General features: G+C 43.2%; 1 protein-coding gene across 2 annotated transcripts in view; it reads left to right on the forward strand.

Annotated features, from left to right (window-relative positions):
• LOC137522986 (septin-2A) overlaps window positions 1-25376 on the forward strand; it is a 186784-nt gene that overhangs the window by 37453 nt on the left and 123955 nt on the right. Inside the window, exons 2-6 of one of the 2 annotated variants that reach the window (XM_068243170.1) lie at window positions 3429-3448; window positions 3545-3596; window positions 4691-4790; window positions 5674-5760; window positions 15474-15597. In XM_068243170.1, the coding sequence (XP_068099271.1) occupies window positions 3570-3596; window positions 4691-4790; window positions 5674-5760; window positions 15474-15597 (338 nt within the window). In that variant the 5' untranslated portion in view covers window positions 3429-3448; window positions 3545-3569. The remainder of the gene's footprint in view (window positions 1-3428; window positions 3449-3544; window positions 3597-4690; window positions 4791-5673; window positions 5761-15473; window positions 15598-25376) is intronic. The other variant, XM_068243163.1, reaches the window with a different exon arrangement.

Here is a 25376-nt window from a genome sequence, read left to right on the forward strand (position 1 = left end):
AGAAGGATATGGATTTTTCCTTTTAAAATAATACCAGTTGCCTGAATCGCCTGCTGATCCTGTGTCTCTAATACTTTTAGCCACAGCCCCTGAATAAGCATGCAGCTCAGGTGCTCTGACTGAAGTCAGACTGGATTAGCTGCATGGTTGTTTCAGGGTGTGATTCAGCCACTTTTGCAGACACAAAGATCAGCTGGACTGCCAGGCAAGTGGTATTGTTTACAGGAAACATCCATATCACTCTCAGTTAAGGTTCCCTTTAAGCAACCTAATGTTTCTATTGCATTGAGCATACATGGTAAATTTTAGGTCATCTTCAGTTACTACTGCAGTGGTACAGTGGTTAGTGTGCTTGCCCACCACACAGTGAGATCTGGGTTCGATTCCCAGCCATGGTATGATGTAAACTGGTTTTTGAAATAGTATAATTCCCTGGCAGATGGGACCCTCCTCCCTCCGGTAGGAGGGAGGAGGGAATAGGTAGAAGGGTGGGAGGAGGGAGGAGTCCCATAACTAATTAGTGTAGGCAACTGAGTCAAATGGTATAAGGACCTTGCTTGGAGGAGGGATTCCTCCAGCAGTGATGTGTATTTCACTCAATCAGGTGTGCCTCCAGGTATTAGAGCTCTTGAAACATGTTTTCTATCATTTTTCCAGCCGGTAGAAGTTTTTAAAATTTTCATAGTTCGCCTCCCCATTGAAGTCTATTGCCTGTTCCGAACTTTTTGCGGAGGTTCGCGAACAGGGTTCGCGAACCTAAAATCGGAGGTTCACGACATCTCTACTGCTGTTCCACTCCCGTCCTCTTGCACACTTCTTCTCTATTCTCGTTATTCCAGATAACTACAGTATACTATTATGTTCTATATATTGCCTCCATTCACACCTCTACTCTGCTGTCCATATTTCAGATAGCCCGCCTCTAGTGTAGGCATTACACATTGGTTGTTTTGAGTCAGGATAAATGAGCACCGTGCCTCCCACATAGGACCTCTGGTGGTTTGAGGGAAAAGAAGCACCCTGCTGTTCTTATCTAAGCTACCAGGGTCCTGGAAATGTACATAGCTCTGAGGAAAGTACCAATTCTGTATCCTTTTTTCACATTTTTTTAAGTAAGTCAACCTTTATGCTAGAGATACACGGTACGTTCTGGGCCGCCTCGGGGACGCGCCGGAATCGAGCCAGCGGCTCGATACACGGTACAGAAACGTACCGTGGATTCCCAGCATTAGATATATTTTTCCACTCTGACGTGTACTTTTATTATTTCTCAGCAAGATTGGCTTCAAACAGAATATTATCTTTCCAAATCTGTAATTGTTGAATGTTCTTTATGTTGATTTGAAGATTTCTTCCCATTAATCTCAACATGCGGCAGAGTTGTCGATGTTTGAGAAACCCCACAGGGGAGCAGTACTGTTATTGTAAACTGTCCCTGAACCTGAGGTCTTTGTATGTTCCGAGATCCTTTTGGGATAAAGTTGGATCTTGGAACTCATTAGAGGGTCACTTGGTTGGAGTTGAAGAAAAGGTTCTTCCCTGCTTTGTCTAAAATACAAATTTTGAAATGTAAGAGAATATAGTAGTACATCATTTTTGGTGTTGCAAACAGCTTGGTGGAAATTCAACCGGGTATGACTAAGAGGAAATTAGTGAGAACTTACAAAGCTAGGGGTGTTTTTTCATTGAAAGAAAAATCTGACTTCCATCTTTCTAGAAATAAAAAGCAGAGTGTACTTATCAGAAAAGGACTTTCTCCATGATTAATTCATATCTTCTCCCCAAGTGGAACTGGCCACAAAATGCCGGAGTACTAATGTGGCCTGTGCTTTTTATTTGTAAAAGTATTTTAGATCAGCTCACTGGGATTGTCCTTGATTACCACCCTCGGCCTTGTCAGCTGCTTCTTTTGCTCCAATTTGAGGATCCAGGACTAGTGTTGAAAGGTAACATAAGATCAGACCCATCCCTCTGTAAAGTGTAGACTGTAGAGTGTGTGTGTGGTGCTCCTCAACGCTCAAGTTTTATCAAAAATGTTGTCTAATGATGCTTGCAATGCAGCAAGTGTTACATTGCCCATTGATGCATCACATACCTTTTTTATATACACGTGTATTAGCCTAATTTTTCAGCACAAAAAATGTGCTGAAAAGTTAACCCCTCAACGTATATGTGAGTCAGTGGAGCGGATGGATGGTTGAGCAGGTTTTGTTACTGGCAGAGGAGTGTAAGGATCTTGCATTCGTGATCCTGCTCTTGCCAGCTGGCTTCCTGTTGTGTCCGTGCCCCCCATGCCCTGCAACATGGTGTGCAGAGTGTGCTGCTCAAAACTACCTGTGTCCCCTGGCTTGTGGAGCAGAGCGTACAATCAACGTGTCAGCAGTGCAATGATTGGGGGTTCTTCCTTTGTGGCAATCTCTGTCTCATATTTATGATGCTATCTAGTGGCGTCTTGAGACACAGCTGTATCATCCTTGGGGCACATCTGGCTATGGGGAGGGGGGCGGAATTGTACTGTGGGCAGGCCTGGATTTGTACTCTTTACCGCCCAAGGCCACTGTCACCTGCCGCCCCCTTCAGTATAGGTAGCCACTAGCCAGATGACCTCTCCCCCCTTCCCTCTAGCATAGGTAACCTGATGACCCCCCTCCTCCAGTATAGCTAGCTAGATGACTCCTCCCTCCTTTCCCTCTAGTATAGGTAGCCAGATGACTCCCTTAATCTCTCCTTTTCCCACCCCCCTTTCAGTTTTGTAGCCAGCTTGCCTTCATACCGCAGCAGCCATCCGTGTCGCTCATTTCTCCAGTGCAGAAGCTTCCTCTTCCTCTCTGTCTCCCAAGTCCATGGCCGCCGGCCACAATGCAAACGTGCACAGAGAGCAAGGTGGCCGCTGTACAGACTGCTGGCAGCAGAGTACTGTGGTCAGGTGCTCACCTGAAGTTTGCAAATGCTGCATAAGTTCAGCCTGCTGCTTTGGTGCCCTTGCTCCTGTGGTGTCCTAGGCCATTACCTAGGTGGCCTTGGCCTAAATCCGGCCCTGACTGTGGGCACATCTGGCTACTGGGGATGGGGCTTATACGCGCGTCAATCACTTTTCCTGGTTTCTGAGGGAGAAGTGGGTTGGTAGGCTTATATGCGAGTATATATGGTAATTATGAGAATATTGCATAATGCTGCATGCTGCTCTCATGCTGGCTTCACTCTTACAAGCCAATCAATACTTCTGGCCAACCAGGAATATCAGAAGGCATTAGTGGAGTGGAAAATTGCTGGCAGAACAGGTTAGAGACTGAAATCCAATGAGCCGGGAATAGTTGGTTGTCATCCCTTATATAAATACTGAACCAGTAATAAAGTATATTTATGGTTAAGATACAAATCATGACAGCATTTCTGTATTGAAAATACTTTTTTTGTTTGTTTTTCAGGCAGCAATCCATATTTGTAGGTTGGTCTAATGATTTAATCTAAGCCTATAATTTATTTTATGTTTTGGCAACTATTGATTGATAAAAATCCACATTGATGTTTACATATTTTGTAGGTTCAGAACTTCAAGGTGATACAGTATGTCTCAGACTGGAGAAAAGGTCAAGGTGAGTACCATAATTGCATGTGCACCATTTACCTCTGTAGCCCATCCATGGTTTCCGTAGACCCTTGAACAAATTTTTGGTGTTTTTGTTTAAAGAATTTTGAACACATTTTTAAACAGATTGTTGCACTCATAGTTACTTAGTTACATGGTTATTTTTGTAAAAAAAAGTCCATCGACTTTAACCAGAAAAGGTACAACACTAGCCTGCACCCTTACATATCCCTGGTGATCCAGAGGAAGGTGAAAAACCCTGACAAAGCTTGGTCCAATTAGCCCTAAAAGTAGTTTTATGGACATATAATCATAAACATGACCTTGTGGCATTTTAAAGTGAAATTAAATGAAAGTGAAATCAGAATTGAGGTGATAATGGTAACGGAAAGAGCATATTGAGTATTTTTATTCCTGAAGGTCCATACACGCGCTTGATTAAAGTTGGCTGACCGCCTCAGCCAATAATCAGGCTCGTATACATGGCCATACCGCGCAAGTGATTCACCCAGCTGATCGACTCACCCGATGGATGGCCAAGCACTTTAAAGGCAATGCTCTCACGCCCACTGCGTGACCTCATTTATGCGACACTCCGTTGTCCCTCCCCACCCGCATAGCAACAGAATGTGTCGTCAGCTACACAGCTGACACACGTCTGTAAAGGCTGCCCATCGATTTCGCCCAAGAAGGGTGACATAAGTTAGCAGTTTGTACACAGCTTGAGTGAAAGCAGTTCGAAAATATTACTAGTGTTGGAGTGTAATATTTCTAATCTATTTAGTGAGATGTTGATTATATACTGAGCTGTCCATTGCTGGCTTTTATCTTATGATTCAACTAAACTCAAGATATATGGATTGATGCTTACTTACTCGGGGATTCTTCCAGAAAATCTTAGCCTTTCTGGTCTCTCCGGGTCCCCTGGGTCACCTCTGTTGTATTCATTACCATGGATTTGTGATTGGAATTTAGACACAATGGCATACGAAATGGTTAATTCATGAACTAAGAAACAAAGCCTTTAGTTCAGTTATGTTTTATACTGGCGATTCACCTAGGTATGCAGAATCATTTGAGCACCTGTTATCTTTTCCTTAGTTTTCTGACACTGCTGGCTACGTTGGATTTGCTAACCTTCCCAACCAAGTTCACAGGAAATCTGTGAAGAAGGGCTTTGAATTCACTCTTATGGTTGTTGGTAAGTGAACCTTAAAGATCACATTGAAATGCTGCACTCACAAAGGTCTTATGAGGATGTTGCCACAAGGCATTATGGACCAGAACACGGATTGCTCCATCAGGCAGTTAGAAAGATTATAAAGATAGGTCCACACACTCCTGTACTGTCAAACCCAGTGCATGTTCATCATGGCATATGCTGACAACTTGACATTTCCATATCTCCTATACCGAATGTCAATGTCTTAACATATGTCATGATTAGTAAATGCAGTAGTGGTGACAACTCTTGACTTGGTAGACCTATCTTCTCAATTCTAAATGTAAATTATATAACCATTTTTATATATAACCATATATTGTTGAAAATACATCATTGCTATTTATGCTGATGTATGTCACTTATAAAATCAGCAAATCCCTGACAGACTCTCCACTATAACTTACCATATACGGTATATGCAGCACAATAAGAATTTTGTCATTATTTTTCTTATTCATTAGTAGAAGAAAATAAACAACCTTTAAAGCTTATGTACTCTAACAGGCCTCTAATGTAGTGCCACACATATACCAGTTGTAATAAAGCAGCCACATACCTGTATTGGTTAATTTATCCAATTACGCCATCTAGGAAGAGAGCCCTGAACAGTTACTAGCTGAGGTGTTGGGGAAACCTTGAAGAATTTGACTGTCATATTGGCCACACATCCTTCTTGCCAGTCCCCTCCCCCATCCTTCCCCCTATACTTTTGCTAAACAAGATCAGAACTAGTACTGTAATAGCTAATAATTAAATTGAATAGAAAATTATTTATCCCAAAACATACATAGACGTGTGTAATTTGAGCCTGTGCATCTGTGGTGCTCACACCTTTTTTTTGTTTTGTCTTTAATTTCAGGTGAATCTGGATTGGGAAAATCAACACTCATCAATAGCTTGTTCCTTACTGACTTGTACCCTGAGCGATATATACCAGGAGCAGCAGGTATTTATTTATTTAAGTATTTATATAGCGCCAACATATTATGCAGTGCTGTGCAGAGTTTATATTATCGTCACTTACTGTACCTCAGAGGGGCTCCCAATCTTATCATCAGTGATTCCGTGTGTATTTTTGCCTTGGTATGTTCCCATGCAGTGTTTTTCTGACATTCCCAATCCATGCAGCTGTCATTTCTCATCTGGTGGAGTTTCTAATGCTGTGTACTGAATGAACGAAAAGTGATAGTATCCTTTTTATTTCAGCAGGGCATTTTTAGTGTACACTGAAGGCATTGTTATATACCCTGGCATTAAAATGCTTCCCATATTTTGGCAAGCTAGTTTTATGGTTAATGCGATTCCATATGGATGAGCTCATAGGCCAGGGTAAAAAAAAAAAAAAAAAAACTTCTGTTAACTAGAGATGTGCTAATGTTCTCACTGCACAATCCGATAAATGAGAGATAAAGTGCTGTAACTGAAACAGATGTATACTGTTAGTAATAACCACTTGTAGCATGTAAATAAATATAAATCATCCAAATAAGAAAGCTTTACGGATGAAATACAGGGTTTTAACTTCAAGCACTTCTTTTATATGGTGTAATGGGCAACGTTGAAGTGTACCTGAATTTCCCAGGACGTCTCAGGACAGCAACCCTGAGACTTGTCTCCCTCCAGCATTCAATGGACAGGAAGCTAGATAAAACATTTGCATATTAGATTAGATAGGGATTAGATAGGTATATACACATGGTTTCCCCTTACCCCATCAGTTGTTATCCTGTCCAGCAGGATGCTAGTGGTGGGGATTTGGCTGGCCACCCATGCTTGTTGCAGGAGCCGCGGCTTGTGTGATCCCCCTAGTCTGCGCAGGCTAGTTGTCCTCGCGCGGGATCACGCTGCACGCTAGAGCCTTCCCCAGGATACGGAAGTCGTCGGATTCCGGAAGTCCCGCCCGCGGATCACGTGTTTGGCACCACACGTGACCAGAAGCCGGAAGCAGGTAGTCTCCTGGCCCGGCGTGCGCTCCAGAGCGGCGTTCAGCGCAGATTCCTCCTTGCTGACGGAGGTGGAGGCTGGCGTGACTTATCGGAGAGGAAAATCTTCAGGACTGGTAGGATCTTCTGGGGCCTGTGATAAATGTGTTTTATTCTGTGGGCAGGGCAGGAATAATAGCAGGGCTATTAAACTTACTTAGTCACTTTTTTCAGTGTCTGTGACTATGGAGGCTGCCGGCGGATCTTCCTCCCAGGGCTCTGTGGAGTCAAGCTCCGTACCCTCTCTGGTATGCATCATTTGTGGTTCTATGATTCATATTAGCACTAATCAGAGGGTTCTCAGGCTGATTGATATTTTTTTATGTTTCTGTTTTATTATAGCCTAAAACTCGTAAAGTGGATGGGAAATCAGAAACTAGAGCTGATAAGACAGAACTTCCCAGCAGACCTGATAAAAATGACAGTGACAAACCCAAAGGCTCTGCAACTCACAAGCCCTCCAAGAAATGTGCAGTGTGCAAGGGTCACTTGTCATCATCTTCCTCTAAACCCTTATGTCAATCCTGTACAGAGAAGGTTGTCAGAGAGGAATCGCCTTCAATGTTTAAAGACTTGAAAGGATGGATTAGAGCCGAAATTTCCTCAGCGGTGGAAACCATGAAAAGCTCGGCCGCCTCGCCACCTAGGGCAGAGGGGTCAATGCCTGGCCCCTCTGGTTCTATGGGGGTTAAACAGTCAAATCCAGCCCCTGCTGATAGTCCCCCTACAAAAAAGAGAAAATTAGACGTTATGCTTTCAGAAGATTCAGAAGGATCTGATGCAGGATCGGAAATTTCTTCTTTTGATGAAATTCCTTCAGAGACAGATAAGGCAGAAGAAAAGAGTAGCAAGAGTCATAAATTCGCCTTTTCTACAGACTTTATGAAAGAATTGTTAGAAGCCATGCACCAGGCAATGGGGATCACTACAGAAAAGAAAACGTTAACACCCCTAGACCAGATGTATGAAACGTTGTCAGACCCTCAGATGTCGTTTATACCGGTACACAATAGTCTTAAAGAGATCATTAAGAGAGAATGGGACAATCCAGAAAAGAGAGCCTTTTGGCCAAAATCTTTGGCCAAGAGATACCCGTATAGTGCAGATGATCAGAAGTTTTGGGGAACCGCGCCTAAGCTGGACCCCTCTTTGTCTAAGGTGTCCAGGAGAGTGGATCTACAATTTGAGGACTTCGGTTGCTTGAAAGATCCAATCGACAAGAAAATGGATAACATCCTAAGGAGAGCATGGGAAGCGGCTTCATTAAACTTCAAGCCGTCTGTGGCAGCTACAGCTGTGGCTAGGTCCTTGAAAGTATGGTTGATGGAAGTACAATCACAAATAGCATCTGGGATGCCTAGAGGGGATATATTGAATATGTTTCCCAAGATCTTACATGCTACAAATTATTTGGCGGACGCGGCAGATGACTCGGTCCGTCTAACTGCTAGAACCACAGCTCTAGTAAATTCTGCCAGAAGAGGAGTTTGGGTAAAAACCTGGCAGGGAGATACGTCGTCCAAATCTAAACTATGCGGTATCCCATGTGAAGGCAGACTTTTGTTTGGAACAAAGCTGGAAGAAACTTTGGAAAGATCTGCTGATAGTAAGAAGAACTTTCCAATTAAACGGAGGAATTTTCGTTTCAATCGCTCCTTTCGTTCATCAGGAAAACAAGAAACGGAGAATAAAAATACCCAGAAGAGAAAGTGGGTACCAAATAAGATGCAACGACCAAGAGGAAATCCGGCTTACACCAGTACGAATCCTCCATCAAAACAATGACGCCAGAATCCCGGTGGGCGGCAGACTGGCCCACTTCCTCGAAAGATGGCAGGAAACATTCCAGAGCACTTGGCTGTTAAACATAATATCACAGGGATACAAAATAGAGTTCATCAGGCGCCCACCAACGCAATTCTTTGTGACTCCCTCTCCAAACACTCCGGATCAGTCACAGGCACTGTTAAAAGAAGTAAACACCCTCCTGGAAAAGAGAGTCATCAGGCAAGTACCAAGATGCCAGGAAGGTCTAGGATTTTATTCCCCTGTGTTTCTCATAAAGAAACCCCAAGGCAGCTACAGATTTATCCTGAATCTAAAAAGGCTGAACAAGGCAGTACTTTACAGGAAATTCCGAATGGACAACATTCGCTCAGTGGTAAACCTACTGCAGGAAGGCTGTCTATTAACCTCATTGGATCTCAAAGACGCATACTTGCATCTTCCGATTCATCTAGAGTCGCAACAATTCCTGAGGTTCGCAGTCCTTCTTCAGGGAGAGGTAAGACATTTTCAATTTAACGCTCTCCCCTTTGGCTTATCATCAGCCCCATGGCTGTTTACAAAAGTCATGGCAGAGGTTCTAGCTGTTCTGAGATTAAACTCTATTCAGATTATGGCCTACCTGGATGATTTGTTAATTTGGGGTCCCTCTGTCCAATCGGTGGAACTTCAAATGAAGTTTACACTGGATTTTTTGCAGTCACTTGGGTGGGTGATTAACTGGGAAAAATCATCCCTGCAGCCGCAACAAAATATGGAGTTTCTTGGCTTTGAAATATGTACTGCTAATAAGAAACTTGTTTTGCCTCCCAGAAAGTCGACTTTTTTACTGAATTCTGTTCTTTCTTTTCAGAGCAGGAGGATAATTTCGATAAGAAAAGCTATGGCATTACTGGGTCTGTTGACTGCATCATTCCCAGCAGTACAGTGGGGTCAACTTCACTCGAGAGAACTTCAGACCTGGATCTTATCCAAATGGGACAAACATCTATCCTCCCTAGACAAGAAGTTCCAAATTCCATGGAGTGTCAAACATTCTCTGCTATGGTGGCTAAAGACAGAGCATCTCTCCAGGGGAAACCTTTGGGATTTTCCAACCCAGGCTGTTATAACGACAGACGCAAGCTCCTGGGGTTGGGGAGCACATCTGAATACTCTTCTGGCGCAAGGGCAGTGGTCTGTTCATCTTCGCAGACGGTCTTCAAACAGCAGAGAATTGCAAGCTGTATGGGAAGCACTCCAATCATTTCAGGCTCAAATTCTCCAAACGCATGTGACTATTCGTACAGACAACAGTACAGTAGTGGCCTATCTCAACCGTCAGGGGGGCACCAGGAGCAGTGGTCTAAGATCCCAAGCATCAAAGATTCTGCATTGGGCAGAAAGGAATCTACTTTCCCTGAAAGCGTTACATCTCAAGGGGACCCTGAATTATCTAGCAGACTATCTAAGCAGACAAGATCTCTCCCAGGACGAATGGAGTCTGAACGAACAAGAGTTTCAGAGGATAGCAAATCTCTGGGGGGCCCCACAAGTAGATCTGTTTGCGAGACGAGCCAATGCAAAATGCCGTCTATTTTGTTCTCTGTGCCTGCGGGACGATCCATGGGAGGTGGATGCATTTTCAATCACCTGGAGTCATCACAAGATGTATGCCTTCCCTCCTCTGCATCTTATCTCAAGAGTGTTGAACAAGATATGTCGAGATCAAGCACAAGTAATCCTGATTGTTCCTTTCTGGCCAAAGAGACCTTGGTTTGCTCTGCTAAAACGTTTAGCTACAGATTATCTGATTCTTCCAGGTCGTCAGGATCTTCTGACACAGGGCCCAGCGCTTCATCCCAACCTGAGTCTGCTTCGGCTTTCGGCATGGAGCCTGAATGGAAAATACTAAAGGGCAAAGGGTTCTCTAATAAATTATCGGAAACACTCATTCAGAGCAGAAAGAAGGTTACGCGCCAAATATATCAGAAGGCATGGAAAACCTATAATTCATGGTGCTTGAAGAACGAAAGGGACTTGACACATTCAAATTCTGTATTAGAATTCTTACAGTGTGGATTTGAGAAAAGCCTTAGCATCAGCACTTTAAAGGTACAGGTATCGGCTTTAAGTGTCTTCCTGGAGAGAAGGTTAGCTGAGGAGGAGTATATAGTCCGGTTTTTTAAAGCAGCAAAAAGACTTCGACCAATCGTTCAGTCAAAAATCCCTTCCTGGGATCTAAATACAGTACTACAGGCCTTATGTGAACCACCTTTTGAGCCAATTGCAGAAATATCTGAAAAATTGTTAACCCTAAAGACTGCTTTTTTGCTGGCAATAACAACTGCCAGAAGAATAGGGGAACTCCAGGCTCTTTCAATAAATGAACCTTATTGCATCATCGGTGAGGACAGAATTACTCTGCGTCTAGATGTATCCTTTCTGCCGAAAGTATCCTCCAAGTTTCACAGATCCCAGGAGATTTTTCTACCATCTTTCTGTAATAACCCATCTAATCAAAAAGAGAGCAAGTTGCATTGTTTAGATGTGAGAAGATGTATGATCGAGTACCTTCAACGTTCCAAATCATGGAGAAAATCTAATGCTCTCCTGGTGCTATTTGCAGGAAAATTCAAAGGCAAACAAGCTTCGAGACCAACTATTGCCAGATGGATTAAACAAGCCATTGCTTTAGCCTACGTTCATCAAGGAAGGCAGCTGGTGTCAGCAATCAAGGCACATTCAACCAGAGCAGTCTCTACTTCTTGGGCAGAGAGGGCAGGAGCTACTATTGAGCAAATTTGTAAAGCAGCCACCTGGTCGAGTCACAATACGTTTGTCAAACATTATAAATTAGATGTATTGTCAAATTCTGATTTATGTTTTGGCAGAAAAGTGTTGCAAGCTGTTGTCCCCCCCTAGTTTGTTCTTGTCTATCATCTCAGGGTTGCTGTCCTGAGACGTCCTGGGAAAGACAAAAATTACTTACGGTAATGTCTTTTCCAGAAGACGAAAGGACAGCACCCTTACTACCCACCCGGATATTTCCTATTAAAATTTATTTTGAAGCATCATTCTGTGTGGAGTCTTTTTTTACAACTGATGGGGTAAGGGGAAACCATGTGTATATACCTATCTAATCCCTATCTAATCTAATATGCAAATGTTTTATCTAGCTTCCTGTCCATTGAATGCTGGAGGGAGACAAGTCTCAGGGTTGCTGTCCTTTCGTCTTCTGGAAAAGACATTACCGTAAGTAATTTTTGTCTTTTTTAACACTTACAAATGACAGCTGTGGGTCAGGTCCCCTCACAAAGACAGTTGCACAAACAGAGGAGTGTGTGGATTTGTTTTCAGGAGATACTTTTTTTTCCTTAGCTGCACCACTCTAGTGTAAACAGCTGTGTCTTGGGGTAGTTTGGAGGCAGACATGACCCTGTTGAGTCTGGAGCTAGCTTCAAGTATAACTTATGAATATCAGCTTTTCAGGTAATGTAATTTTCTGAAATAGTCCCATCCACTATTCACTGTTTTCAAAAGTGACACTAAAAAAGGCGGTTCTTCTGTGGATTAGGTGCAGAGGGGTCTCATGCAGGTTAATAGCTGCGTAGCTTTATCCTGTATTGAAGTTTTACAGAAAAATTACTTGAGCACATGTATTTTTCCCCCTACCTCTGGAGGATCCTCCATTATGCATGTTATAGGGCCAGAGTTAGGGCACATAATAATCCGGGGAGCCTCTATATGGCATGTGTGACTACACCTTGCAGCGCTGGGTCCCCAGTTCGAATCCCAGCCAGGGCACTATCTGCACGAAGTTTGTATGTTCTCCCTGTGTCTGTGTAGGTTTCCTCCGGGCATTCCAGTTTGTATGTTCTCCCTCTGTCTGGGGGGGTTTCCTCTGGGCCCTCCAGTTTCCTCCCATATACCAAAAACATACAGATAAGTTAATATGGAGATGTAGAAGGATAGTGCTGGTCCCTTTAAATGACATTCTCTAGCCAGGAACGAACACATGTATAGTTGTCGAAGGGGAGATAGCAGGGCTGGCTCTGAGATTCAGAGATTATTAGCATATAAAAAATAGGATCACTTACAGTCATGTAAATCATGCGATGCTAAGTGGGCGCCAGGTCAGGTGATCTCTGCAGTGAACAAGCGCCAGTGGTGCAAAACGGTCGTCTACAGAGATCTCCTGACCTGGTGCCCACTTAGCCGCTCTTAGCATCACCTGATTTACATGACTGTAAGTGAACCTATTTTGTATATGCTAATAACATCTTTAAATCGCAGTGCCAGCCCCCTGCTCTCTCTGCTTCCACATACAGATAAGTTAATTGGTTTCCCCCTAAATTGGCCCTAGAGTATGATACATACACTACGCTGTACATATATAGACATATGGCTATGGTAGGAATTAGATTGTGAGCTCCTCTGAGGGACTGTTAAGTAAAGGTCCATACACATCTACCAACTGTCCAACTATCTGGCAGACTTGTCTGTTAAGCCCCGTACACACGCTCAACAGCGGTCTTTTATGCAGCACAATTGTCAAACAGGTTTTGTTGTGAAACAAGTTGAAACAGCTAAAGTATTTTGCTATTATTCAAAAAGCTAATAAGACTGATAAGAAGTCAATCCAACAGTTGGATTGTCTTCTTATCAGTCTGATCAGCTGTTTGAACAATCGCAAAAGATTTTTTTTTTTTTAGTTGTTTCAAAACAAAAGTTGTATGAGGCTTAAAGGTGGCCATACACTGGTCGATTTGCCATCAGATTCGACCAACTGACAGATCCCTATCTGATCGAATCTGATCAGAGAGGGATCGTATGGCTACCTTTACTGCAAACAGATTGTGAACCGATTTCAGCCTGAAACCGTTCACAATCTGTTGTGGTGGTGGTGGTGGTGCTGCCGCCGCTCCCCCCGCCCGCATGCCCGCATACATTACCTGCTCCGCCGGCACGACTCCAGTCCCCAGGTCACCGCTGCTCCGTCTCCGCTCTGGTCTCCGGCCCCGGCATGCTTTACTTCTTCCTGCCCGGCAGGAAGTTTAAACAGTAGAGCGCCCTCTACTGTTTAAACTTCCTGCTGGGCAGGAGGAACTGAAGCATGCCGGAGACCAGCGCGGACACGGAGCAGCGGTGACCGGGCGTAGACGTGCCGGTGGAGCAGGTAATGTATGCGGCTCTATTGCGTCGGTCGTCGGGTACTCGAACGCCGCTAGCGACGTGCTCCCTACCCGCGGGCGATCGACGCTAATTTTCCGCATGGAGCGATCGACGGGATCGGACGAAAAGGATCGAAATTCGGCGTGTAGCACGAACGATTGGCAGCAGATTCGATCCCAGTGATCGAATCTGCTGTCGAAACGGCGGCGAATCGGGCCAGTGTATGGCCACCTTAACAGACAAGTTTGGTAGAAAGTTGGACAGATAGTTGGCAGGTGTGTATGAACCTTTAACAAGACTATATACTCTCTACAGCACTGCGGAAGATGTTGGTGCTATAAATACTTTTGGCATGCAGTATAAGCCATGTTTTTGTGCTTTAAACAGTTTAACACTAATGCATAACAAAACATATAGTACATGTTGTACAATAAAACTGCTTTGTATTGATGAGACATTTTGTAACTTGGCTGTTTGCATCTAAGTTTTGTGGCCAACACTGCATTTACAACAAAGTTTTATAAGGTGTTCAAGCTTGAGACCTGCCCCACAAGCTTTGGGTCACTCACTGGCCTTGCAATTGCCACTCTTATCAATGTATCCAAGGTCACATAACTGACATCTCCAAAGGGAATTTGTCTGAATCAAGCGCATTATATGGGAAAATTGTGTGAGCCGTGACATAGTCTGATCACGCTCGTTAAAAATGAAAATACTGGAGGGGTGAGCTAAAGGTGTTAGAAAGTACACCAGCCGTTCTGGAGCCTAGTCTGATGATGAAAGGTTAGTGAAGGCTTTCACTATTTGCCAATAAGCAGCATTTGTATGCATATAGTTTTCAGAAGTCATAGAGTAGTCCAGGCAAAAAACTGGACATATTTATAGACAACCTTCTACCATGCATATAATTACATAGTTGTTAAGCTGCATAGAAAGAATGGTTTCTGTGCTGGTTATGAGCAAAAATGTTATCACTGAATTGGACATATGCAACTCCAATCGCAAAACGTATAATTCAAGCGATTCCTGCGGTATACATTTTCATAAGTGATTGCATTTTGTCCGGCTCACACGGAGTCATTATTTCTCCGGTTTATTATAAGGTAAAGTGTAGTGCAAAATAACAGCTGCAAATCACTGTATGAAGCGGTCTCTTCCTGCCAACCTGCTGTATACATTGTGTGCTTTTCCAGGCAGAGGGATTGGAGATCTTATCTACGCACTTACTGTCATGCCTGTAAAGTGAAAGAATGTTTGTGACTTGGCGGCTTGCCACTTGCACACATTTCAGGGGAACCCAGCTCACAGATAAAAAAATAAATCCAGATTTCAGATTTTCACAAAACATTTTATTTCATTCAAAACACAGACATACATAACGATCTTCAGGACAATGGTATAAATCTGTGGAGAGAAAAAAGTCAACAGTGTTACTGTGTACAAAATAAAAAAACTGACCATACGTGCAGGGCCGCATTTTCCATGAGGCACTGTAGGCACGTGCCTATAGGCAAATTATGTGGGACAGGCGGCCCTCCACCTCAGATCACTGACCTCAGGAGCTTACAGTCTAATCCTTGCCTGAAATCTCTAACCTCAGGTACTTACACCATAATCCTTGTCTCATGTCACTAGGGATGATATGAGACAGTGATTACAGGGTAAGATTCTTGCAGCATGTTTGCATCCGTAACCCTTAATATTCCTTATGTTTTCTTCATATTTTTTTTTTTGTTAGAGAAAATTGAAAGAACGGTTCAGATTGAAGCCTCCACTGTGGAAATAGAGGAACGAGGAGTAAAGCTGCGTTTAACTGTAGTAGATACACCGGGTTATGGTGATGCCATCAACAGCCAAGACTGGTAGGTGAAATAAAGAACACTGATTTGTGCACATAATTCTTCTACTCCTATTTTACTTTATCTGAGAACAAAATCTGGTTAATTTAATGTGCCCCTGAAATGGAGTAAAACCTATTAAATGAAGCTCATGGTGGGCTAAATTGCCTTTTTAGAAGTGTACTGGCACTGCTCATTGTCCTTATTCCCTTTCTCTGATCCTTGTAACTCCCACCCCTTCTAGAGGTTCCTCCAAGTTGCACACAGCTATTCTAAACTGTGCAGGTGCAAGTTTTGAACTGCATCTGCGTAGTGACAGAACACTCTCTCGTGGACGGACAATTTCTTTTGCTGTTCTCGTGCAGTTTGAAACTTGCGCACTTCTCAGTGGCACAGTGTCGCCTGGGGCTACTTCTTGGTTCTAGTAATTGACTGGAGGATCCTGTTGAATATGAAGAGTACAGGGATCGGGAGGACCCTGAAGATGACGAACAGCAACAGGACACTTCTAAAAAGGTAATCTTAACCCACCATGGTCATTATTCATTTTTCTTGTCCCCGATGCAGGGGTTCTTTAAAACGAGCTTGACGTGTATTTGGTTAATGGGGGAAGCTGCATACTAGGCATGCTTACCAATTTGCCTGCTGCATTAATTTTTTTTAAGCGGAGCTCTATCTCTTCTGCCCCTTTACAGTGGCTGTAGTTCAACCAGATGAGGTGAATGGTGGGAAGCAGGCTTACAGTGAAACCGTGAAACAGAAACTTAGTTATGTGCCGCAATATACCGCAACAGCTAATAGAGATATTGGCTTCAATTCACTAAGATCATGCTAGTGATAATAAGGCAAGTGAACATCGTACATCACAACATCACTAAGTATAGCAGCATGGATGACAGCTGTGGAGGTGGGTGGAAAGCAGCGTGACCAAACGTCAGTAGACGCGAAACGGCCTTTGTTTGTATCCGCCTCCCACCTCCACTCCCACAGCTGCCATCCATGCTGCTATAATTAGCAATGTTGTGATGTAGGATGTCCTGAGACAATAACAGACCGTTACTGGCAGTGTTATGCAAATAAGAGACTTCATCAAAATGAATGAAGAAGGTTGTTGCAATTAAGGGCCGGTCCACACTTGTCAGGTTCCAGATCGGATCTGTGTCAAATTTCACACAGATCTGATCTGGATGGTAGGGCAAGTTCCGCGTCCGCACATCGATCGCGTCGGTAATCATGCATCGCCGCTCACTTGTCTTGCAGCCACCGCTTGTCCTGCCGCTCTGTCCCTTCCACAGCCTGGAGGCCAGCAGAAGCGTGGCTATCGATAGGCTGCAACAAGCCAATTCTGCCTAGCAACAGGGAGAATTTTCATTGGTTCAAAATGAACCAATGAGAGTTCTCTCTGTTGCTGAGTATTCCCATTGGTCTATTGCAGCCCAATGGAGAATCCCCATGCTTCTGTCGGCCTCCGGGCTCTTCAGAATGGACCGAGCGGTGGTGATGGATGGCGGTACGCGTGTGACGACTAGCCTAGTGATATCGGACAGTGTCTGTTCTTATAGGCTTGCATTGGACACGGTTTCCCATCCAGTCTGGGAAAAAGTGTCAAATCCGGACTCTCAGCGACGTTTTCTTTCCATGCAACATGGATCCGTGTGCGATCCGTATTGCTGCACTAGTAGGAGCAGGTCCTATTTTTAACATAGGATCCGCTTCCACCGTTTCTGCAGAGCTTTAAAAACTTATCCTACGGATACTTTTTTAAAACAAGTGTGAACCAGCCCTTAGACAACAGGGACAAATCACAACCACTTCCCTGTCCTGTGAGCCATTACTTGCAACCTGAATGACTAACTGCATCTCCTCTCAGATCCCTGGCTGAGTGAATAGTTACGCCATACCTCTGATACCCCTAGCAAATTGATTTACAGTTTGTTCCCACTGACCATTTCCTTGGCTTTGGAAAAGAAAGTGATTGTTATGACTACTCTGAGCAAGTGACTTCCTTTCTCTGCTGCACTGATTTCTGCCTAGGCTTTCTTCCGCTTGGACCACCTTGCACTTATTGTCCTTGTATAGCTTTTACTATTTATTTAATAGCTTTATCTGTTCAGACTATGAATTTAAGGTTCAGCTTACAGTCAACTGGATCTTTTTTATTTTCTGCTTCTAGTAGCGCATAGCAACCAGATCAGTGTAGCTTATGCTGTATCATATATTTAGCTGAATGATCCCGTTATTGTTGTAGACAAGTAAAAGCTGTGCCCGAGCTGTCCCTGGTAGGACCCTGTAATGGTGGTGCCCATACATTGTACAATTGTTTTTCATTTTTTTTTCGATGAAATAATTTAGTTCAATGAATACAAAGATTTTTCCAACATGTCCGATCAGATTTTTATTGAAAAAATGTGATAATTGTTTGTTTTTTCTTGATCGAAAAAAAACTTTTTGAATAAAAAAACAATGACTTTCATTCAATTCGATCATTTTGGACGAACAAACGGGAAAAACAAACGTTTACATTGTGCCATGTATGGGCACCATAAAACTAATCTTGAGAGTAGCTTTGTGTCAGTGAAGTGAATATTGCACTGGATGTGTGTGCCTTGCAGTGGGCAGCTGCAGAGCCATGTACGGGAGTCCCCCCTTTCCTTCCGCTGCCGTCTTACCCCTGCGTGAGCTCCTGGCCAGATTATTGTGTTTCAAGCAGCTCTTCCTGTTGATTGTGTGCTAATTCAGCTTGTTTATTCCATTGAAATGTTTCTGGCTGCCCTACTTGGATTCTCGTGACAATGTGCAGGTCACCGCATGTACAAATGATGGAGCTCTGACATGGGTCTCTTATCACTTATATTGTTTGCTACCTTTTAAACATAGATAAATTCCAATAACTGCAATATGATTTTAACTTGTTTAGAGAGTGGCAACTTATTAAATATGCTTATTATGTTATGCACTTTAAAGAGACACTGAAGCGAAAAAAAAATGATGATATTATGATTTGTATGTGTAGCACAGCTAAGAAATAAAACATTAAGTTCAGATACATCAGTGTAATTGTTTCCAGTACAGGAAGAGTTGAGAAACTCCAGTTGTTATCTCTATGCAAACAAGCTATTAAGCTCTCCAACTAAGTTAGTCGTGGAGAGGGCTGTTATCTGACTTTTATTATCTCAACTGTTCCTGGACTATTTACTTTTTCTCTGCTAGAGGAGAGGTCATTATTTCACAGACTGCTTTGAAAGACTCATTTTGAATGCTGAGTGTTGTGTAATCTGCACATATTAGAGAATGCTGCAATGTTAGAAAAAACACTATATACCTGAAAATAAAAGTATGAGAATATTTTCTTTGCTGCTAATCTTCTAGTAATTATTCATAGTACACTACCAATTCACTATATCATTTTTTTTTTTTCGCTTCAGTGTCTCTTTAATACTTGTACTTCGTCTCTTACCTCTGTGAGGATATATCGATGTAACTTTCTGTTTTTTGCTAAGTAAATATTTCTTGTTAAATAAATATGTTTATGAAGCTTCTACAGTTCATTTAGTCCTGGTATTTTTTAATAGTTTGCACTGGATTGAAGTAGAACCCCTGTCATATTTTACTGCTTTCTCTACAGGGGGCGTTTCTCTCTAATTTTCATATATACACACTTCACTAAATGTGGCCGAGGCAGCTGTTTGTGACCGTCTCATCCTAGAATCTAACATGAGTACAGGTTTTCCTCCAAGCACGCTTAAAGGGAACCTGTGCTGAGTAAAATTATTTAAAATAAACACATTGTCAGGTTCCTTTCAGAAGCTCACCATTTTCTTCTAACAACGATCCCGTCCAGTTCCAACTAGATATTGTCAGAACTGTCTCTCCGGAAGCTGAAAGCCTTAGGGCCCTTTGCCACTATATCAATTGCTGTCAGTTATAACGGAAAGACAAGTGACATGCAAGGTAATGTCCATGTTTTCTTGTGGCTCAAGTGGGTGATATTACAGGTTAATGGAAGCTGTTATGGGGTCATCACCATTTTTAAAATGGAGGATGGTGAATTTCATCAGTCACAGTGGACATGGGTGAGGAGAAAGAGATTGATGAGTAGACTATACGAGAGGTAAGTATGACTTGTACATTTTTATTTTGTCTTTTATTTTTCAGTACATTTTTGCTTTAATGATCTGGAACACCAGATCTTGGGATCCTTAAACAACAGTGACACCTCCCCCTAACCCACTTCCCCTCAGCGCATTGCTTTCTACACCCTTACCCTGGAACTGCTCCACCATGCCGTCATCCTGTTTTCTGTACAGCAATCTACTCCAGAACTGTCGCCCAAGAGATTGCGTCCCAATCACTTCGGGTGGCAACCATTGTATGTGTGTGTGCTTGTGCCTTTTAAAAACACAACTGGAAGTTCATGTTTATCTCCTCAAAGGAGGAAAAACGTAATTTTTGGTTATTGTCATAAGTCCAGATTAGCCAGGTCTTCCCAGTTTTTTGACCTATAACCCAGTTCATCATTGGCTTGGGAAGAGGAAACCAGCTTTTTTGCATCTAAAACTTATTTACTTGAAATTATCTATCAGTTCCCATTCGATGGGTGAGTTAGTAGACCTTCCATGCAAGTGCACCTTAATGCCACTTCAATTTGGAGTGCCTCTGCAGTTAGCACTATCTCTGGTCTAACCTGTCGAATGCTTTGCAGTTCAGAGAAGAATGCAAGGGATTTGACAGCAGCTGAAAATGAGAAAGCTGCTTCCAGCGATAGATGAATGCTGGTATGTATTTGCTTGAGTTGCTAAGGATGCTGCAGGAAAACAATGGGGGTGTTGGTAGCTACATGGGCACCGCATATTTAAGTGTAAATAGTGAGTGCTAGCTGAGAAGGTCTAACCACCCAGCCAGGAAACAGTTGTTAAAAGTAATTGTTTGGCAGAGGAGAATTATGAAGTCGCTGAGCTGGCCATGTCAAAAAAATGTGTCAACTGACTGCTTATTGTAGCAAAGGTTAGTGTAGTATAGGATTGGGTGGACAGAACCACACTTCTTTTGACAAGCAGAGCTGTTTACAAGTAAAGGTGCCCATACATTGGCAGATGGGACGCATATTACACCATCAGATAGATTCTGCTCTGATCAAATCTTATCAGAGAAGGATCAATTGCTGCTACAGATTTCCAGTAGATTTCAGAATGAAATCTATTACAAATCTGTGCAGCTGCCTCTGCTTTCGCAGGCCCCCCCCCCCCCCAAGGGCTGGCACGCCTCTGCTATGCATATTTTTCCATTGCCGCCGAAGGCACCTGTACCACATAACCACACCACAAGTACACACGGCAGGGTCACTGGGTATAGGCGCTGGCAATAAAGAGAAAGTAAAGGACATAGGAGGAGTGTGCCAGTGGTCAGGTGAGTCAAAAGCCAGGGGGCCTGCTGGTTTTTGGGAAATCATAATGCCAATACCGCTGTGCACCCAACAGAACCCTTTCAAGCGAGAATTTTTCACGGTGTTCCCGTGTTCCCAAATGAGTTTGTACAGTGCAGAGATTGCGTGCTCCACCTTGTCTTCTTGGATGTACAACCTAACCCAGCTTGAGATTTCCCCTAAACCCTGGTACACACCATGCAATTTCCCATCATATAGATGGGTTGAATAGATCATTTCCGACAGGTCTGAAATGATTTCTGATAGTTTTTCTGATCGATTTGCATAGAAGTGATCAGAACAATGATCAGAAAAGTGATCGGAAATCCGATCAGATCTATCAGAAATTATCTATCGACCCATCTATCTGATGGGAAATTGCATGGTAATACCAGGCATAAGACCAAGAGTGTTTAAACATAAACGGGCTAATTAGTTTATCCTAAAGATCTTTAGCAATGGGATGTGATGTTATGAACTACAGTAATAAACCGCAAAAAGATTACCGATAATAGGATTGTTAAATGAAGAAGGATGCAGGGGGAAGATTGTTAAAAGATCTGTACACGTAGGTTTTGTCTATTTGATCCAATGTAATCTGTCATGACAAGCATTGTTGTATATCGGTCAACCTTAAAGGGAACCTTAACTGAGAGGGATATGGATGTTTTCTTTTAATCAATACCAGTTGCCTGGCAGTCCTGCTGATCTCTTTGGCCGCAGTAGTGGCTGAATCACACACCTGAAACAAGCATGCAGCTAATCCAGTCTGACTTCAGTCAGAGCACCTGATCTGCATGCTTGTTGAGGGGCTGTGGCTAAAAGTATTAGAGACACAGGATCAGCAGGAGAGTCTGACAACTGTCATTATTTTAAAAGGAAAAATTCATAAGCTTCTCAGTTTAGGTTCCCTTTAAAGCATGGGTTCCCAACCCCCGGTCCGCGGCCCGGTGCTGGTCCGTGAGCCGTTTGCAGCTGGGCCGCGGGTCTGTCCTCTCGCTCCCTCCCCGCGGCCTCCGCTGTGTTACCTTAACGCGCTGCTATGAGAGAAGATGGGATTGAAGGAGAGAGGCTGACCAGGATATATACAGAGGAAGCGGCCGCCAGCTAAGGTAACACAGCGGCGGCCGCATGAAGCTATACTGGGGCAGATATACTGGGACATCTATACTGGCTATACTGGGGCATCTATACTGGCTATACTGGGGCATCTATACTGGGGCATCTATACTGGCTATACTGGGCCATCTATACTGGCTATACTGGGGCATCTATACTGGCTATACTGGGGCATCTATACTGGCTATACTGGGGCATCTATACTGGGGCATCTATACTGGCTATACTGGGCCATCTATACTGGCTATACTGGGGGCATCTATACTGGCTATACTGGGGCATCTATACTGGCTATACTGGGGCATCTATACTGGCTATACTGGGGCATCTATACTGGCTATACTGGGGCATCTATACTGGCTATACTGGGCCATCTATACTGGCTATACTGGGGGCATCTATACTGGCTATATTGGGGCATCTATACTGGCTATACTGGGGCATCTATACTGGCTATACTGGGGCATCTATACTGGCTATACTGGGGCATCTATACTGGCTATACTGGGGCATCTATACTGGGGCATCTATACTAACTATACTGGGGCATCTATACTGGCCATACTGGGGCATCTATACTGGCTATACTGGGGCATCTATACTGGCTATACTGGGCCATCTATACTGGCTATACTGGGCCATCTATACTGGCTATACTGGGCCATCTATACTGGCTATACTGGGGCATCTATACTGGCTATACTGGGGCATCTATACTGGCTATACTGGGGCATCTATACTGGCTATACTGGGGCAGATATACTAACTATACGGAGGCATTGATACTGGCAATACTGGGGCAGATATACTAACTATACGGAGGCATCTATACTGGCTATACTGGGGCATCTATTCTAACTATACTGAGGCATCTATACTGGGGCAGATATACTGGCTATACTGGGGCAGATATACTAACTATACTGAGGCATCTATACTGGCTATACTGGGGCATCTATACTAACTATACTAAGGCATCTATGCTGGCTATACTTCCTAGATACCCACACCCGGATTACCTACCCCCCGCCCCCCCTGAAAACTGGCACACACACTCATACAAGTGTCCCCCCTCCTCCGCACCTGGGCCCCAGGGAAAGGTTTGGTTTGGATAGTGGTCCCCGAGCCAAAAAAGGCTGGGGACCCCTGCTTTAAAGGACCACTATCGTGAAAATGGTAAAATTATGTACATGTAAATACATGTAAACACACTACATACAAATAAGAAGTACATTTCTTCCAGAATAAGATGAGCCGCAAATTACTTTTGTCCTATGTTGCTGTCACTTACAGTAGGCAGTAGAAATCTGACATTACCGACAAGTTTTGGACTAGCCCATCTCTTCATGGGGTATTCTCAGTGTTTTCATTAATTTCAAAAGTACGTGGTGAATGGCAGTCTCTCTGTTCAACTGCCAATAAAAGTGTGTAGCAAGCAGGGAGGCTGGCCAGCATCTTTGTATAAAAACCTTTTCAAGGAGTGTCTTTATAAAGAACTAGGCCTAAGGCCCGTATAAAAACGGGCGTTAGGCTGTGTCCGCGACCCCTGCACTGCCTCTCTCCCTCATTAGTGGGCGCGGACGCACACGTCCGTACACTCTGCGCGCCCCCCCCCCCCCACACGCTCGCCCCCCCTTCTGGGCCCATCCCCCCCCCCCCCCCTTGCTCTCTGCATCCTGGGTGCCCTAGCAACGCACACCACAAGTGCCGCACGTTATTCCCCAGCTCTCGGCAGTGTCTCTGCATCCCTGCAAATGTGCACAACTGAAAGAGCACTGATACAGGGACATGGGACACAGAGACACTTGCCTATTATTAAGTAGGATAAAGGCCCATGCGGAGATGGACTAGACCAAAACCTGTCAGTTCTCTGATTTCTACTACCTACTGTAAGTGACAGCAACATAGGAGAAAAGTCCTTTATGGCTTATTTTACTCTGGAAGAAACCTATTTGTATATGTGTACATATGTTTTAAATTTTACAATTTTTCGCAGTAGTGGTCCTTTAACTGTCGTTTACTGCGTTTTTTTCGAAAGATCTTTCATCTGTCATTTTAACAGACGAACTCCCAACAAGCATGGGAGAGGAAATCCCAAGTCTGCCCAATCTTTCTTGTAAATACCTATTCCTTATGCTGTCCATTTATGTTTAGAGGGTGTTGCAAGCTGTACTGCATTCTCATACCCGCAATTTATACAGGTTGGTGATTTGTTACTTAGACAGGCCTTCTTTAAGTAAAAAATCAGGAAATTGGATGTTTTGATTTGCCGCTTCAGAAATTGAGTTTGCCATGCATGTTTCAGCTGCAAATAATTAAAGTAATATGAGCACAGATTTTACTATTAGTTTTGTATTTGATGGAAGGAGAGTTGAGTCTCGTTTTCTACCATCTGTCCAAGATAAGCAATGCTCTTGTTTTGCCAAAACACTGAGTTAGGTTGTTTATATAGCTCAGCTAAGTGTGGGTTATTCCATACGGGAATCTGGAAATCTCTGTAAATGTATTGTACTTCTGTGCTTTATTCCAAATTCTAGAGGCTTGGGTTGGAGTGGTATTGGGGTGATTTTCCTTGAGAAAGGGGCAAGTCTATGGGGAGGCATTCCTTCATGCTATTTTTTGAATAACCCAGTCTTTCAGGCTGCTGATCACCATTTATTATGATCCATTGGACAATATGACTAAGTTGGGAAGCAAGGTAAGGAAGGACTATAGACCTTTTGTTAACTACTGAATTATACCCTTCTGGGTTTTTTGTTGTTGCTGTCTCTTGTAGAAAAAGGTTACTTTCTTTGTATTTGTTAATTAATTCCCGATGGGCTTTTTTTCAAAATATTAATTTAAAGCAAACCTGAACTGAAAATAAACAAATGAGATTGTACGTGTAAATAGAACATTCCGGGCATCTCATATTTTTACTTTTCAGTTTAAGGGCTGAATTTCTGAGACTGAATTCTAAACTGTCCTGACAGTCGGATCTAAAATCTGCTTCATTCAGCTGCATAACAAAATGAATAGCGGTTTGAGTTTTACAGACCTGTTTTGTTATCAGCCATATTTCCTAAGTCAATTAAAAGTGTTTTGACTTTTGTATACTTTTCAACTTTTCAGTTGAGTCCATATAGTCTATATTTGACTGTTGTTTGGCTACCACATTTGTATAGATAAAAATGTAAAATTGGGCCCACAACAGGCATATTTTCCTATTTTTCTGTGATACCAAAGGCACTCTTGGTGGTCTCTTGCTGCTAAAGCCCATCCT

Source organism: Hyperolius riggenbachi, chromosome 1, assembly GCF_040937935.1.
Source record: "Hyperolius riggenbachi isolate aHypRig1 chromosome 1, aHypRig1.pri, whole genome shotgun sequence".
Classification (NCBI taxonomy): domain Eukaryota; kingdom Metazoa; phylum Chordata; class Amphibia; order Anura; family Hyperoliidae; genus Hyperolius; species Hyperolius riggenbachi.